This window comes from Melanerpes formicivorus, unplaced genomic scaffold (genome assembly GCF_026170545.1).
Source record: "Melanerpes formicivorus ecotype bairdi unplaced genomic scaffold, bMelFor1.0.p_v2 SCAF_3, whole genome shotgun sequence".
In the NCBI taxonomy this organism is placed as follows: domain Eukaryota; kingdom Metazoa; phylum Chordata; class Aves; order Piciformes; family Picidae; genus Melanerpes; species Melanerpes formicivorus.
In genome coordinates, this window is record NW_027142355.1 from 17,770,841 (window position 1) to 17,790,100 (window position 19,260).

At 35.9% G+C, this 19,260-nt stretch overlaps 1 protein-coding gene across 1 annotated transcript in view; it reads right to left on the bottom strand.

Annotated features, from left to right (window-relative positions):
• SEMA3A (semaphorin 3A) overlaps positions 1-19,260 on the bottom strand; it is a 169,045-nt gene that overhangs the window by 118,830 nt on the left and 30,955 nt on the right. Inside the window, exon 2 of the mRNA XM_068167882.1 lies at positions 1,603-1,760. Coding sequence (XP_068023983.1) covers positions 1,603-1,760 — 158 coding nt within the window. The remainder of the gene's footprint in view (positions 1-1,602; positions 1,761-19,260) is intronic.

Consider the following 19,260-nt stretch of genomic DNA (forward strand, 5'->3'; position numbering starts at 1 on the left):
AAAATTTCAGAGATCTCCCAAAAGGACCAGTTCAAGTTCAGTTCAAGTTTTAGGCAAAGATTTCTGTATGATTCAAACCCGGTTTCTACTTCATAAAATAAATGGCTAGATGTTCTTCTTCCTTATTCTCACAGCACACTATTTTCCTCTCATTTGATTTAAAAGTCAGTTATATTGAACTGTTTTAATAGACAGGAAAGTCTGGCTTTTGAGTTCTGCTTGTTTGGAGACATATGTTGCTAGCAACGTACAGACAGAAACCTTTTTTTCTTTTTTACATTGTGGAATCAACAACTGGTGAAGTTTGAGCTCAAGGACAACACTAGCTTCATTGTATTTTCGATTCAAGTGTCTTCATGACTGTCCTGTCTTTAAAAAGCAGATTCCCAAATTATTTAAGTCCCTTGTCTACTTTTAAACCTAAAGTGTGAATCTGTTCTTTTAAGCCTGTGCCAATATTCAATTCCCTGTTACCAGGATCAATCCTTTAGTTAATAGAGCTATCTTTGTATATAATTTCAAATAGTGTTCTAAATGAATATGTAAGTATGTAAGATACAATTCCTCCCATCCTGAAGAACTGTTTTCTGCAATGGAAACACCTTCTTTCTGTTAATTATTCCATATGTTTTGCACATTAAGCTATCAGTCCCTCAGAGAATTCAAATAAATAGCTAGTTTCCTTTATAGCTGCTCTGAAGAGAATAGGAAAGAAAATACCCAGTTTTCTTTTTATCCTTTTTCCATAGAGAATACAAATGAATAGCCTGTCTTCCCGATGAACAGAAAGCATGAGGTACTTATGGCTATCATCTTAGGAAGCTAATCATCAAATGGGCAAAAGGTCAGGAACACTACGAAAAAAAATACATTCCTGGGTATTGAAGCAATATATCTCTCATAAAAGGGTACTCTCTGTGTTTTACAGTGTGCTATCAAAATATTTAACATAACAAATGAAACTTCTATCCCATTCACTATCTTCTTAGCATTTTGTCTTATTAAAAGAAATGAAAAATTGAGTTATTTACTTAGACTCCAACAAAAGAACACCACTAAACTGTCTGTTAATCTGTCATCAGCTTTTACTGGAAAAATACATTCTCCATCAAGGATGGCAAGATTTTGTAGATCTATTAAGCTTTTATTAATACTGAATCAGTTTTGGTTTGAAAGCAACAGAAGCAAAGGGCCTACAGGTGCTAAGTTAAAGGACAGAACAACACTTTAACTCCTAAACAGCTTCTTTTTATCTGTAAACAAATACAGCATACTAAGACTTAGTGTGTGTGTGTAAACTGTCAGAATAGTTTATTGGGTTTTTTAGCAGTAAACATGAAAGTATGTCTCATTTGGAAAATGGCTGAATTATCCAGCTTTTTAATTTTTCAGTCTAAGAAAAAGCTGTAGTAGATTATACAGTCATAGATTACAGTCTAACTATAAATTTCTCTTAATAGTCAGCCTATGTGTTTGTGATAGTAGTATTCCTCACAAACAAATACTTAGTACTAACTCATACATTACCCAGCATAGTTTGAATAATGATTCTGCAACTTTAGAAGGATATATTTACACTGTACAAAACATGAATTAATGTACCTTTTGATATTCTCTTATGTTAACCAGGTTGAAAGAAAATATGTGATCCTTTGCTCCAACATACAGCCGACTGCGTTCTTCATCCAAGAGGAAAGTATGGTAACTGGAGCTATTAGCTAATCCATTGAAACTGATTATATTGTTGGATTCCAACATTTCTGTAAGAAAAAATAATAATACTTTCATTGTTAATATGGTCATATAAAATACACACTTATATTTTGACTTGTGCAAATTTCATTTTCGGACATGATACTTACATAGAATAGAAAACAGTGAAAGTGTTGTGTACCTGAGCCCATGAATGTTTTTATTTCAAGCACCCAAACCCAAACTGCTTGTGAGCTTCAGCTCTGCACAAACAAAGGTTGAAACATCAGTGAAATCAATTAAAAGACTGTATGAGTCTTTAGATAGTAAAATTCTACCCATGTAACTCATCAGCTGTTGGACAAAGTTCGGTCAATGAGATTTACAATGGTAAACCTGTGGAGAACCAACAGATAAGAATAAGACAAAAAGCCACAAACAAACAAAAAAAAACCCAACATTTAAACAGAAAATCTCCTACTTCCAGCATGTAAAATTATTTCATACAGATCTGTTAAGTTTTGAGAATGGGGATAAGAATGACTACTCGATGAGATAAAATAACACGTACAATCTATTCTCACACGCATTATTATCTTTGCATCTTACTGACAGAGGCAGCATATTGTTCCCTTGCTTGGAATTGTGTATTTATCCATCACAAGAATAAAAATAGAGAAATTTTGCTTCTATTTAAACTCAATAATAATTTTCTTGTTCTCATACTCCTCACAGAGCCATTGTGCTTGCCAAGGACAGGATTTAAGCACAAGGATACTCAGAATCCTCTTAGCTATACATAAACATTAGCAAAGACATGCACATTTTCCTGAAACCACTTTAAAATACTTTTTCCATAAGATAATACAGATTATATTAATATAAACTTTTGTTTTCTTTATTCCTGTCTGTCTACATTCATAATGGGACCAAAGCCAAACCTTCTAAATCATTTTGAGGCATGTCTGTACTAGTAAGTCATTGATAAGAAACTTTCCCTGCGATGAAAAATCCTACATGCTTCAAGCCCTGACCTTGTGATGATGTACGGAGGCAAACACACAGGTTTAGAAGCAGAAGTTCCATCAATGTCAGTACAGCTCCTCATCCAGCACCCACGAGGACATATGAGAAAGGGAGCAAATACATCACAATCCAGTGGCTGAGGTCTAGCAGTCCTGGTCAGACCTTCAGGCATCTAATGTTTGTGTTAGCTCTTCCATATATGTAAGCTAACATGTATTTATTCTCTCAAAAGAGATGCCTAGATGTCTGGGATTTGCTTAACAGTGCAGTTACTAGCTATGACATTTTGGCTTTCAGTAAGGACTCCCCCATTTTCCACCATTACTCCAGCTGATGAGTAACATAGCATCCCCTCTCTTGCTAAAAATCAAGGATGTACATAATAGCAGTATTTATGATTTTACAGAATATCAGCACATATATCTTAGTAGTCCCACTATTTTTCCACATTCATTTACACCAGGTGGATTCAGAAGCAGGCTGATACTCTGTAATAGCAAAAATTAATAGGTAACACATTCAAGGAAAATAAAACCAACAACTGAATACCTTGCCAGCTAGTTTTGCCCCAGTTTCTTTGAACTTATTTGGAAAAACCTGTCACTACAACCAAGAGGAGTTAATTTGAGTAGCAGTGTAATAAAGTGTCAGAGCATGGACTGCATTTTGTTCTTTATCGTACATTTTTCCTTGTCAACTATAAATACACATGTGCATTGTAGAATATTTTTTAAAACTTGCAATGCTCAAGACTAAAGATCTCAATATTTAATATTTTATTTTTTATTTTTCTAAATATAAAAAGGAGACACAAAACCACCCCAAGCAGTTTTGTCAAAATAACTCTTCTGGCTTCCTGCCAAGTTCTAGAATTTGACTGTATTGTCCTCCAGTTCACTTATTTGCATTTTGTTAGAGACTTTACTAATTCTCTTTACATTGTAATGACTGATTCAGATGTTGAATGTTGACTTGCTGAATAGCAAGTGATGCATATGATTGATTGCTTAACTTGTCTTAGATCTCTCTTGGCTAGAATTGCATTGCTGTCATCTGTATATGACAATTTTTCATATTATATAGCTGTCAAAAACCTTTGTAATTTTTTCACCTTTCTTGGTTTGAACTTGCATAGGTGTTATTCTACCCCTTGTGACTGCAGCAAGTGTCTGCTGAAGTGTGTTAACACAAATGTAAAACTGATACAAACTAAAAGAAATTCAGCTAGCACACAGCTACTTGGTTTAAAACAAGCCTAATAGGATTTTCCTAATGCAGAGTTTTAAACATTGACATCTTCATATGGTGATTGATGTTTTCCTTTCTTTCTAATATTCAAAAAAAATGCCATTTGATTCTAAGGTTTATTATGGCCAAGAGTAAATTACCTCATCATCTTCACTGTTCATATGTCTCCACAGTGTAACTTAAAAGGACCAGGTGTAGTTGTGCAGGGAAAAACATATATATTTGATTTCTTTTAACTTTCTGTGACTCTTTAGACTGTTCAGCAATGCTGAAGGTAATAGTGGTGAGGTTTTCTGGGGACATGCAATTTAAAGCCACCAAAAAGCTAAATCCCATTTCTTTCTCTATGATTCAGACATTTATCCTGGGTTTTAATCCAGTATCTCTCATACTGATCCATTACTGACTTTTGCAGGAGATGACCACATTTCCAGAGTCTATTGCCCAAAAGACCAGGCCTAAGTATTTTCCAAGATGTGTGTTACAAATGAGGTAAAATCAGGTTTTTGCCTATGAGTAATCAGGTTGAGAATATAGGTTGAGGAGAAAAATGTCCTTGAGAGCTGATGAATTCTCATTCGCTACTAATTTAGTTAACATTGAATTCCATCACAATTAAAAGGTGAAAACCTAAATAAACTCTACAGTTCCTCTGTTGTTTATTCTAACTTACATATTTCACCCCAGTGATGAACATGTCTTCATAGGACATTCTGGAAAGGACTCTGGAAGAGCAAAGCAATGGCATTTGCACAATCAATACAAATTAAGTATTCCACTTCCTCAAATTAATTAGTTTCAAAGTGTTTACCATCCAGTGATTTTTTCAGTATCCAGCCAGAGACTATGGCTGAAAGACAGAAACAGCAGTGACAGGGCATACTGCCAGAAGGGCATTGATATCCATCAATTCTGTTAAGTGTCGATCAGTCATGCTGGCAAGAGAGATGGCCAGTCAGGGCTAAAATAAACCAAGATTTACAACAGAGATTGCATTGCAATAACAAGAGCAAAATGATGAATGTTTTCAGTAAGTTGATGCATACCCTGATTATTTTCCTTTTTTTATTGATGTTCTTATTAAATGTTGATGTATCTATGACCTATGCAGACAAGCAATAGTTGCCTGCATGTAAAGGCATTTTTTTGCTACCTTTATGATTTGCCCAGTTACTTTTATTGCAAAGATGGTAACATTACTCCATCAATTATTGGAGCCAAGTACCATTTCTTCAGTAATTGCTCAGAGGGCATTTTCTTATTTCCTTTTGACATATCCTCAGCTGTAGTTATGCCTGTTGTTCTGCACAGAAATGAATAAAACCCACCCCTGAATGTTTTTAAGGCCCAGTTGGATTTGGCTTTAGTGAATGGTATCCCTGCCCATGGCAGGGAGGGTGGAACTAGATGATCTTTGAGGTTCCTTCCAACTCTGACAATTCTGTGATTCTGTGAACCGTATAGAGCTAACCACTGCACATTATTGCAGCATTGTCTATAAAATGTTGTGAGGTAGATTCAGAGCAGATTGTGGAATCTGGAAGGTATTAAAGAGTGCATTGCTTTTGCTATTGGTGCTTGCTTCCCACATTCATTGAGTGTTGCAATTGACCAAAACTATCAGTGTAAAATACACCATATCTTAAAAAAGAAATAAATAATAAATCCAGTTACAATGGGTTTTCACTTGTGATGATTACTGAAACCAGCCAGAGATGGAGTTTCTCAAAGTTTGTGGTCCAGATTCTTCTATTAACCACTTTACTTCAACCACCTTTAATTCACAGTCCTGACTTATTTGCTCCATCTTACTCTCCTTTTTCTGCTAGAGTCCAGGCTTGAAGTATTTGACCTTTTCCAATGCGTCTTTCTGTAGACTCTGCATGGTCTTCTGTTAACTGATGCTTCTGTTGATCCAGTCTGGCTTGTGTCAGAACACTCAGTTTGCCAAACTAAACTGGCAAATTTACAAAAGAAAAACAGTCCGTAAGTCTTGTCTCCTGTTTAATACATATTTAATTTGCTAATGGAACTTAATAGTATGTACACACACAGAGGGCTAAATTCCTGAAGTGAAACCCATGCAGATATGTATGCACAAGGAATGTAGATTTGGTTTATCTTTATGACACTTTTTTCATTAAAGAATAAGCCAGAAAACCACAGCTATGGCTAAGATGAATACTGCCTTGCAGATCCTGAGATCTGCTTTATCCATAGTTGGTATTCCACGGCAAATCTTGTTTCATGTCTGTGTTCCTTCAGCAGATTTTGTCTAGAGGAGAACATAACAAAATAAAACTATCTTGTTTTTACTTATCTACTACCAGGCAAACTATCTTTTTAGTGAGAGGGATTTTGTCTGTGTAACAAGTCAGAATATTTGTGAGCTTTGCCCTGAATTCCTGTTACAGACTTAACAATAATATGCCAGCCAAGATTATTTTTGTTGACAAGGATCAAAGGTCATATCAATTTCCAGAAAAAGCAGAGGAAAAGCTTCCCAGTTTCTTCACTAGGATTCAGAGCTGGCCCTGTTCTATTACTGGTGACTCCTCAGAGTGACTGGATTACAGAGACAGTTCTGCTCGTCATAACATGCTTACAAATTAAATGAGTGGGCTGCTGGTTGCACAAAATTCTCAACCTTCATTCCTTTGCCAGTAGTGATAAGATCTCACTCTAAACATCATAGAAGTAGATAAAAGATGAGTCAATGTGTATTATGCCATCAAACAGCGATTTTGCTGAATTGTTAGCAATGCCTCCCACCACGTCATGCTAGAACATTTCCTCCTTCTCTCGCCAGGCTTTTACTTCAGCTGTAGTGTATCAGGTGGGTGCATGTTTGTACATGCATTTGTAGCTTACACAGATACATGTTGTGCCTGTTCTGTATATCAGCATGTTTATCTGCCTAAATAATCACAGGTATAAATTAATTATTACTCTTCAGGAGATTATTTTCTGCATTCTAAGATACTATTTTTATCATACAAGGAAAGAAGTAGATATTTTAACTTCCAACTTGCTGTAGCTTCCCCATTTTATTCCTCTGAGTGGATAGGGTGAAATCTGCCCCTGTCAAACAGGTAAGGAAAAGGCAGGGACTGGCAATAAATCAAGACAACTTCCTGCATGGCATTCACTAGCAGAGGTTATTTGGCAAAATCAGGAATACAAGCAAGGAAAAGGCACCAGATTTGTTATGAGTCCATTCCCCACTCAAAAGAGACAACAGCTGCTGTGCACACTGCTGCGCATACTTCAGTGGGGTATTTCTATGTATTATAAAAGTTGACAGGAACAAACTCAGATGGGAGCTTGTCAGGTGTTTGAAATCAGGTGAGCTCGACCCTAATCAAATGCTTAGTAACATGGCCAGTAGCCTGAAGGAGAACTTTTAATTTATGTTTTTTTCTCACTAGGATTTAACTACTTTATACCTTAATTGCATTCTTCCACCTACACCTCAGACATCACTGGGACCTTAGCATCTAGTCCATAGTGAAAAGAATGGTTCAGCTGCCCACTCAATAAAATAGTGAGAAACTTGCTAACAGTCTCTCATATAATTCCAACTTCTACAAAGTAATTCGTTAAAACAAAGGTCAATTAATTTATCTATTTTTAATATTTCATCTGAGAAAAAAAAACACAAAAGAAAAACAAAACAAAACACCTGCATAACCCTGCATTGTGTTACATCTTTAACTGTCAGTCTGTCAGCCTTTTAGCAATATCCAAATTGTTCCAGTATTTCAAAATTATATTTAACAAATACTTTGATTTCATATTAGGAGGGGAAAAAAATATGAAAAAATATCATCTTCCCCCCTAAAATTTATGCTTTCACATAATTTTAGAGCTGCAGTGCTTGAGTCTATCAGAAAGTGATCATTTTATCTGAATTAAAACAAAACCCAGGTTTATAAAGTGTCTGAGTTCACATTTTTAGGGAAGTGACATGACAGTTTTTGTAATCGACACCTTCTGTTTTTTGCTACATTATGAGCCAGATAATCTTGAAACTCCATAGCATTTGTTGTTGAAGGCAATTCAGTGTTATTGTAATTCAAACAAGATAAATCACTGAGAAAAAAGGGAGAGTTATCTTATCAGTAATCAAAATGCAATTGGAACAGAGCCTCTCACAGCTGTTCAATCAGTCCCAGCTTTCATTCCCTTCATCTACCTTATCATAACAGTTGCCAATCACCTGGTTTCAGTGAACTCTACTGGAAGGAGAAAAATTCAAAACTTCTGGTTTTGAGAGAACATGTAGTTCAGAAATATAGCTCAGAGAATTATGTTTTCATTATCATCTATCAGCTAGAAGCAGTTAGGACAAGATATACAGTTTTTAGTGCAGTTGTGATGTAACCAAGTATTTTAAATTAAACACCCCAGCCTACCTTCCACTGCAGCAAAGAAAACTTAAGGGCCGGGAGTATAGTTTGATTAAAAACAGATACATGGAAGGAGGAATGTTGCACCAATGTTTTCTTTCAGTTGCACTGGCATAGGCATGGACTCCTTTGACTTCAAAATACAGATGCATATGTTTTTTATACTGTAAAACTGAGAGAAGATTTTAGCTCATTAAAATCAGCACCATTTAGCTAAATGACAGCCCTTAAAGTGTTCTTGATATGAATAACTGAAGGCATCATATGATATCTCAAAGACATAAAACATTACAATTTTTAAAGGCAACCCGGTTTCCTTTTACTATTTGCATTATTTGTCCTTTTTTTTCCCCTTTTTTTTCTGTCTGAAAGTGAATCTAGGTTACTCCTTGGTTATTATTATTTTTTTATAAAACGTGAGAAATAGTAATCTCTGAGTAAATAAAAAACAATTTTTAAAAATTAATTTAACATTTTTCATGTTTTTGTAAAAGTACTGCAATATCCCCTAGTCTGAATATGGCTTTTTGAGAAAAGTTACAACACATATTTAACTGTGAACTTCACACATCTTTAAGCACACTGTTGTTACAAAATCACAGACAATAAATATCACCACTTTTTAGTGTGTGTGATGAATCAGAAGTATATGACAATGAAGAGAGACCAGGATCTAGTTTTACTAAGCAGTTATCTGTGTAAGAAAAAAATTATCTGGCTCAGTATTTGAGTAGGTAACATCTTTGTTACTTCCCATTTTTGCTGGAGAAATACTGGAAGTGATGCACTGTACCAGTGAACTCACAGTTGTTAAAGACAACATCTCTAACTCTCAAGGTTTTCTGAAGTGTGGTAAAATAATACAGACAAATACTGAGTCAATAAGAATGATTTCTAAACATGCCAACTCAAATAGTATAGACACTGTAGACACATTAACTCAACCTTCTACTTGGCTAATATATCCTCACTGAGCTTGGTTATCTCAACATGGCACCGTAAATTGCACCATCTGAGCTATCACAGATAAATAGCCAACTAAATTCCATTCATTAAGAACTGAGTTATCAGATCTAATTAGCAGTTCACCAGTTATCTGCATAATACTACTGGAAAGACAGTGTTGAAAAAGCAGGATCAGCACCAGTTATGAAGAAAATTAAATTTTGGATAATTGCTACTTCAAGGATGACTCTATCTATAAACAGTACCATCCTTGTCTCATAAAATATCAGATCAAAGAGGCTTGACCACCTTTCAAATGACTAACAGCACAGATAGCTGTTTTCACAGGGCACAAATGTATTTCATTTGGCCAAGCTGGAATGACTTGGGAAGACTGCAATGTTATTCTGTCCTCATGGCCTATTACACATGGGGTCCATGTAGCAGTTTTTATTCACTGTTTGTTCCCCAAAAGAGCAAAATGTAGAGTTCCAGTTCGTGAACTTTTTCTCTCAAAATAAAAGCAAATCAGGAAAGGAACTGTTGCTCTGCACGCACATCTATTTGTTCACAATATTGACCATGCTACAGCACAGACACACCTGAGCTAGCCTTAAATTTGCTCATGTATTTGTAGCATCTAACAGTGGCTAAGAGGCTAATAAAGATTAATTGACTTTGCTCCTCATCTAATGGTGCCTCAATGAAGCTGCATGTTGAATGACTACAGTGCTACATTAGGCCAAGCAGACAAGTTACTTTGAAATTAGCTCAAGGGATACAATTATACCTTGTCATAATCACAACAATGAAATGCAGATGTATTCAATGCAAATACAAAATGTCTACATGCTGGATTTTGCATAATGATAGTATTATCATCACTTTTTTCTTCCAAAGAACCATTACTTTTTTTGGGGGGGAGGGAGGTGGGCTGGGGGGGGGGTGTTTGTGAACAAACAAACAAAACCCCCACAAACACACACAACAACTTAACGTAACAACTTCTCAGGTGAAAATAAAACTGCCTGGGTAACATCAAGACCCATCAAGACATTTGGAGACTATTAAGCAACAAACTACTTATAATACCATGATGACGTAGAACATTTCTTTGTGAAAAGCTGGTCTAGTGAGGTCAGTTCAGTTTATCTCATTTATTTCTCAGAAACACTGTCCTTTATTCTAAATTCCTAACAACTGAACCTGAAAGTACAAAAGCTAGTCAGTATCTTTATGATACACATATCATGGACAATTAGGAATCAGAAGTAACATTGTTAACAACTGCAATGGAGTTGCAATTGTGATTAAAACAAAAATCCTTCTGCAAGCATATTCCTTTTTCAGAGTAAAGAGTATCAAAATCTTTTCTAACTATTAAAGAATTTTGGTTTCAGGTATCACAGAGTCACAGAATAGTTTGTAAAGACAAGCAAAGTCAAGTGAGATCATTTAAAAGAATGAATAAATATGAAGTGCTAAGTTTGTTAGGGATATCAGGGGAAATTTTCAGAAAGCCCAGTGGTTCTATTTTCAAGTGTGATATTTGGTATTCGACAAGCAAGTTACCACTAACACTGTGAGACTTAAAGAGTGTGAGACAGGATGATCTGCAGTGAGTCAGCCACCAGTGAGGCTGTGAACTCTCTGACATGAGGCTGCAAGAAACAAGGCCTCTCTACAGTTTAAAATACCATGATGTAAGGGAAAATCCATCAGAGCTACATCTCACCTGAAATTAAGCAAGTCTTTTTATGATTTTTTTTTGTTTGTTTGGCTTATTACTGAGCTGACAATATAAAACTGCACCAATTTTTTTACTGAGGTGAAATAGTTAATATGCACAGTAAGTTAAGAGGATTCCCTGAAAACTTAGTTGCAGTTAAAAAGTTGGAAAAAAAAAAAAAAAAAGAGAGAAAATAGTACCTGAGGTTTCAGAACTTCAGGGACAGATTTATTACGGACAATGCATTTGACCTGCTTTAAAACAGTCTTTTTGTGCTTGAAAATCATGTATGATCCTCTTGTGTCTACCTAAGAATGTAACAACTCCTCAAATGTTGTGATTAATAAGATGCAAATAGACTTAGGAGTAGTTCTGCTTATAGGTAAATCATTATAGTTTATATAGCAGCTGGCTTAGATGGATTGTGTCCAGGTTTTCTTAAATGGGTACAAATCAGTGACCTCATATTTTCAATTTCAGACATAGCTATCAACACTCCTTCTGTTAAAATTTGTTTTTGCAGAGTAGGATCCACCCTTCACTTTGATCACATAGCCAGCACTTTTGAGGAATTATCTTTTCACATTAATAGGATGGATGAGTAAAATCCATGCTTGGATTTACATCCTTTAGTCTTCAGATAGTTTCTTCTAATCCACAGGGGAGGGTTTGGTTGAATTTCAGCAACGGGCTGAAAACACTAACTGCAGTTAAATAGCCTGTGCAGCTCACATACAGAAACAGCTCTGCTAATGCACTTTAAATGCAGCAAAATAGAGGCACTTTTTCTAAACACTGATCTTCCTTGCACAGAATTCAGTGTCAAAACAAAGTAAGTGACGATGCCCAATTTTGCTCTTAATTTACACTAATGAAAATCAATGGACTTGCACCATGAATAAAAAGAATCTGGTTGCTGTGGTTCTGCAATATGTGGAATATATTTAGTGTCCATTAGATTAAATATTATTTCAAATTAGTTACCATTGTTTATCAAATGCTTCCAGTTATGCTTACAATCTGTTAGGTTAGGTTCTGTACATCAGAAAGGAATTTCCAGTTCTTCTCTTCCATCCAAATGTCATAAACATAATTAATAATTAAGCAGCAGCAGAGCCCTCAATATCATTTTTCAACTCAAAGTGAATTTTCTTATGCTTAATGCTGCTCTATTAATCAAAGTTTAAAATTTATTTCTGTTCTACTTAGTTATACTTTCAATGTTTTTGCAATTATTGGACATTTAAATAGGAAACAAGACATTCCAACTTAAGTGCTAGATTCAAAATGGAAAATAAACTTTTAATACAATTTTTACATCAATTTCTTGGATTCTGGACATACTCTAAAGGGGCTGGGTGGGGTGTGTGTCTACCTAAAATTTCATGACATGCAAGTAATGTTTAAACCACAATGCCAACACCAAGAAATTATAGTGTGAAGTGATTTCATTAGTTTTAAAATCTCCCACAAAAATATCTTAATCCACTTTACAAAACACAGTTAGGCCATGGAAATGGGCTACTGTAAGTGGTAAAATTGTTTAGTGTCAAGGGGTAAACTGATAAGATCAAGAAAAAGAAAACCTTAGAAGGATATTAAATTCAGAGACACAGCTTCTAGCTCATCACGTTCCTGAAATTTAAACTGCAGGAGACTTAAGGGAGTATGCTAAGAAACCATCACTATCTGATTGACCTAATCCTATTATCTTCTCCTACTATGGAGAGTGTCCACCATGGAAACCCCATATTGCTCTGGCTGTGATTAAAGACAGTTTATTTCCCTACTAGTCACATAGAGATCAAAGTGCAACTGCACTTGAGTCTAGAGAAGAAAAGTGAGGATGCAAGACATGAAATGTAATTCAGTAAAATAACTTGTTGTCACACCCTTCTCATCTAGACCATGCTTTGAGGCTGCTAATGGATCCTCCCCGACCCATCCTCCTCCCCAGCCTGTCTCCCCTCCTCAAAGCCTTTGGAGCCTCTCTGGGTGAGTGGAAGTATTTGCAAACAGCTTCATTTCATGCTGATTGAATCAATCTTCTCTAACAGCATTTCACCTTCTAAATCCTTTTAAATGTCTTTTGAAGTAACTTGTCCGTATTTGATCATTTAAGTGAACACCAGAAAGACTCATCAGCAAGTTCCAGTAGAGATGGAAGAGGGAAAGTGAGTAGATTACCAGCACTCAGGTAGCACCTGCTGTCTGGATGGGCTTAATGTATGACAAGATTTGGATACAACTTTGTGGTGCTTGACCTCAGAGCAGAAGTTCATTTGCTTAAAGACATGTCAGTGTAAATACAGTTGGACTTGTTTGAACATCAAATCACCTGGTGTGTCAGGCTGTATTCAGACCAGCCACAAAAGGTATTCAAAGATAATTGAGAGTAACTTCAGGATGTTTTGACTCCAAATACACTCAGCCCATCCCACCTGAACTAGGTCATAGCAGGTTCTTGGTGGATGTCATCAGCTGAAATGCCTGAACTGCAGCATGTCTAGCCACATTTTCTCCCATATTCCGCAGCATCAGTAAGAAGGAGGTGGAATGCAGACAATTACAACTGAAAAAGTGAAAATACTGTTCAAAAAATAACAGAAACAAGCAATACTTTGTTCAAATAAATTAACTGGGAGTAAAGCTGATGTGACTGCCTACCATGCTAAAAATTCATCTATCCCCAGTTTTTATTTTATTTTATTTTACTTCATTCATTCCCTCCTTCTTTGTGCTAGCACAAAGGCAGTCTAGTCCACATCACTAATCCTAGGTGTCTAGTCATTCTAAAAGAATGAGTTTATTCATTGTGTCAACACAAGAGAATTGTTATCCCCAGTGTTAGCATTAGAAATAAAGTTCATTGGCATTTTGCATCAGGGAAGAGAAATGAGTTTTATGTTTCTGAGGCTCTGATGGAATATCAATGAGAATCTTTGGGGGGGGGTTGTTTTGTTTTCTCAAGCTGCAAAACCTGCACTTTTCTTACCAAGAACAGAAATCAGAGATCACATTCATATAATTTCCTTTGGGTGCCTGTCAGAACAGAGTCCTTTGGAAGATGACCTGTAGACTGAAGGTGCTCATGAAATGTCCCTGGCACACTGAAATGGACAACAGGGTTTGCTTTCTTTATTATGTAAAATGAGAATTAGTAAAATGTAACATTTTCTGCAAAATGTACAGTGAATTTTAACTTAGTTCATTGCTTCACACTCTACATTTCTTTGCCCTTTGAGTGATTTAAAACAGGAACATTTTTAACTTGAATTCATGAGACATTCTTCATTGAAAGCAAATTGCCACACCTGCACAATGACCTTAATGAATTGCTTACACAGGTTGTGTAGCCTCAGTCTAAGTTTGGTTTATGTAAAGGACACATTAAAAATTGGAATGTTTTGGGGGAAAAGGCAGGGTACTTTCCACTTACCCTTCCAGACCAAATGATATTATTCATTCTCAGCAGCTCCACTGGTTACTCTGCTAATTTCCCTCCAAAATAATGTTCCTTTGGGTGCAATATTCAAGTGTATATGTATGTCAACTGCCTTACAGGCTTCCAAATGCCCACATTGATCCGAGGTACCATGACTCACTGTTGACAGATGAGGAACATTCACACAAACCCCCCACTGAAAGTTAGTGAGAACTCACATTTTTCCTTGATGGTCACACACTAATACATTGAGGTTAATAGTATACTGCAGAGATTTTTGGGGGGGTGGGGAAGGTTGTAATTCACCTAAAATTGAACAAGACACTGATTCAGTGTTTCCAAATTAAAGCAATCCTGGGAGTTTCCAAATACGTTCAGCTAATCGAAATCGGTGTAACTCTACTGCTTACTGCTCTATTGTATTTAGTAAACCCAAATTAATTCACAGCAGATGTGAATATAACTTACAGTGTATTAAGCGTGTTTCTAAAACTCCCTATCATCCAGCAAGATTTTAATTAAATCTGGAATAAACTAACATCATGATAAATTTTCTACATGTTTATAATGTTTGATGACTAGTACCCATGAAAGATACTAAAAAGCGGCATCCTGACATTATTGTTGCAGACTACATTCCTATTTCTAAAATAGCTGAGGAAATTACTCCTTGTCCTGCTAGTGAAGGGGTTTCCTATTAAGACATACATACCAGAAAATCTTCATGAATGAGTATCTCAGTCTTGATATCAGCAAATTCTGAGCCTCCATGAAGCACTACCAATCAGTGTACAATCATTGCACTACTTTTTCCAAAGTCAAACTATTTCTGTTTCCTGTGCTGCCAAATAAATATTCAAATAAAGTCATTTTTTGGTTGGTTTCATTTTTTTCCTTAAGCAAATATAATTCCAGCAGCAGCTGACACGACTCCTCATGTAATGGCAAACATTAAACTATTAAAATGTTTGTGTAAATCTAGCTAGTCTAATTACAAAAGGCATCAGTGTAGATATATTTTCTTTTTGAAGCCATTAATACTGATTTGACCTACTAGGGAAACAATTTTAAAATGTCAACATTTGAATGCCTGAACCCTGCTATGAACTAAAAGGAATTGTATGCAGAAGTCCTGCCTCAAGCTGTGACACAATACTTACCTCCTCAGAGGGAGTTAACACATTAATTTGAACAAATTAAATTATAACAGCCAACTCTCCATGGTGGTCAGAGGAAAACAACCCTGACAATAGTGGCTGACTGCATCTTAAGTGGCATATTGTCATTAAACTATAGTATGACAGCTGAATAGAAAATGCATAAACACCCTACAAAGTAGGAGGACTTTAAGCTTGGAGGTAAATATGAATGTAGTACCCAATTGCCTAAGAGCAAAGTTACTATTGCCCTTCTTAGAAGTATAAGCTTTGAGATTTAAGACAATAATTTACACATTTGCTGTACATGCTGTTTTCTGCAGATGTGTATTCTAGAAAGTACTTTTGAGATTCAGATGCTGACAAGTTTGAACAGAAAACTGGTAGAAAGGTTTGCAAACTGAGGAAGCTTGCATCTGCTCCACTGCTTAGTTCAACCAGTTCACGACCCTTGAGGGCTAATCCAAAGCCAAGTGAAGGCAGTGGGATTTTACTGATTGTGCTGAAACCTGAATCAAGCCAATGGATTATGTGTATTGTTCCTACAGGACCTGTGTTTTCAGGAACTTCCTTCAAAACATTTACCCTTATAACCTCAGAAACATTTTTTTTAAACTATGCACTTTAAGCTAAAACACAGAGTCCCAACAGACATCACTAGGTAACACTTAGGCACAGTGCTCCAGCTACAGCTCTTATCTTGTGATTAAATGCACAATTCTACATGCTTTGCAAAAATCTCTGTAGCCAAAATATAAGCAGTGGTAGTTTTCTATTTTTCCTTCATCTGTATTATTTGAGTTGAAAGTGGGTTTTGGGAAGTGAGATTTGGTGTTGGTTCATGCATGTTATAAGCATGTTGTACTGTCTCCCATGCCATTTGAGAGCTCTGTTTCAGAACAATACTAAAGTAATGGGCGGAATGCAGTACACCTATCTTGGCTATCTGATCTGCACCTAAGTTTTAGTTATGTCATGAAACAATTTACCTAAAATAAGCATTATGTAGGTCAGTGGAAGTTGTGAGATGCCCCTGAGGACCTCCACAGAAAGATCAAGTCTGTCTGAATTTAAGAACCTAAATTAAATGAATCAAGTCCCATTTCATTCTGCAAAACAGATATCAACATTAAACTGGACTTTGAAATTATAGATATTTATTAACTGTCATTACTTAGATTAATATGTTTGGGGTGGATGTTTTGGTTTGGTTTGCTTTGGTTTTCCTTTTGGTTTAGTTTTGTTTGGTTTTGGTTTTGGTTTTTTTTTTTTTCGCTGTTATCCTTACTTTGCTCGTGTGCACAATGGATGTAAAATCTTTTTTTTTTTTTTTTTTTTTTGAGCTTTTCCAGTATTTTCCCTAATGACTATGGTAAAAATCTGAGTCAGAAACATGATTTAATGAAAGAGAATCTGTTAATGATTCTTAATTTATGTAGATATAGGAAGAAAGAAAAGTACCCTAAAATAAAAGGTGTTTGATTTGACTCAACAAGTCCCAATCTTTGAGAATAGTTAGCATGACGAGATACGTGATTTGAAATCACAGCCTCAAAACCTTGGAAGTGCAAAAATATATCCATGGATCCACAGGGAAAAGGTAGCAAGATATCCAGAAAAGTAATAAATTCACTCAATGACCACCACACAGCACATGGGAATGATAAAGCAGCAAGATAATAGTCTATATATGCAAGAGATTAAACAAGTGCCTTAGTCTTTTTGTCCTCTCCCTCACTCATTACACTGATGCTAGACTGCAATAAATGAAGCCAGGGTACTCTACACAAGTACCTCTGATCTCACATTGATGCTTTACCCATCCCCATCCTGTACATCAAGAAAAGCAGAAGCCCCTCAGAAATAACACCAAAAAAAAAAAAAGAAAAAAGAAAAAAGAATCACAGGTTGATGGGCTTGGTGTAGTTTCATTATGAAATGGGCTGCTGCATCCTCCAGTCATGTAAGGACAGCAAAGCTTCTTTGCAATTCAGACCAAGTGCTAGTGGTAGCCCAGGCCTGATGCCATAAATTATCATTCAGAGGTGATTGTGTTGGCCAAAAAATTCTAAACAGAAAGAAGCAGAACACTCAGAATGTAAAATTTCAGTCCAAATTATTACAAGTATGATAAACTAAATCCATTGATTTATCACAGGAAGTAACAGGCACATTTAATTAGTGTTCAAGTAATATGGCATTTTCTAAGAAGTGTATGCCTTTTTCTGGTCTTAAAACTTAGCACACAGTCTCCTACTGAAGTCAACAGCATTTAACTCTTTATTTATATTATATACACTGTTTGTGTAAATCAGGGATATTAACTGCTTTATAATTAGGTGAACATACTTCGCATTTGTGGTGGGGTAAAAGCAAAGTGAAGTGGACAACCTCTAGTTTCTTCACATCAGAAACTTCCATATCTGCATGCACATCCTAATTCCTGTATGATCCTGAGTGGTTTACCTCTTAAAATAAACAGACTCTACCTTATGTCCTTACTGGATTACTGGGAGTAGGATGTTTACATAAAGGATATAGTTAAGTATTCACTGAACATAACAAGAGTGCAATTCATTCCCATGCATTAGAGCCCATTATAATTTGGTGGCTATATTTAAATAAACCAACATTTAACCATGCCAGCATTTACTATCTAATGTTAATACTGCAATTGTGTCCAATCCTTGTTTGATTCACTGAAATGTTATCTGCATTACCACTACCCAGGGAGTGTAAATATGAAGATGAGCATCTGGAGTGAGAGAAAGTAAGAATAATTTATTGTCTGGGTGTATTAGACACCAGTTTAGTAAACATTATTATTTTCACCACTAATAATAGTAATTATACCATGCTTTGTCGTTCATGCCACAAAGATCTAGCCACACTCTAAGATTAAACAACAGGACCCGAGTCTCATTCTCGGTCACTTATTTGGGCAGTGCTGAAGTGTTTCAGAATGAAAAGAAGTGCTTTAAAGCTTATCTGTACCATCCTAATTGAGGAGTATCTCTACATCAAGAAATAAATCCTAAAGTTGTGCTGACCTGAACCATGGGGAACTGCCACACTGAGTTCCAATTTAGGATGACACAACACCACAAGACTGGAACTTAGAGCGCCTGTGCAAGGAATGTCTGTAGAAAACAGCAATGACTAAAGGGTGATCTAATTGTTGTCTCCAATTACCTGTTGGAGGATTATAAAAAAGAGAACCAGACTCTTGCCACAGGTGCACAGAGAAAAGACAAGACATAACATGCACAAGTTACAACAAGGAAATACTGAATGGGATATAAAGGAAAAAAAATCTTACTGCAACAATAACCTTGCTATGGAGTCTCTATGGTTGTGTATCTTCAAAATTTAACTGAATCAGACACAAAACCCCTGATCTAATTCTAAATATGGTTTTGATTTGAGCATGGCTTTGAATTAGTCCCTTCCAATGATTTTTTTTTCCTGTGAATTAAGTGTACAGATTCAGCTTTGATAAATTAGAATCTAACAAGTTAGAGCATTACAAGCATCCCCCTTCTGTTACTAAAAATAAACCCCATAAAGCTTATTTTAATCTGAGGTCAGAATTTCCTTACAGTAAGAAAG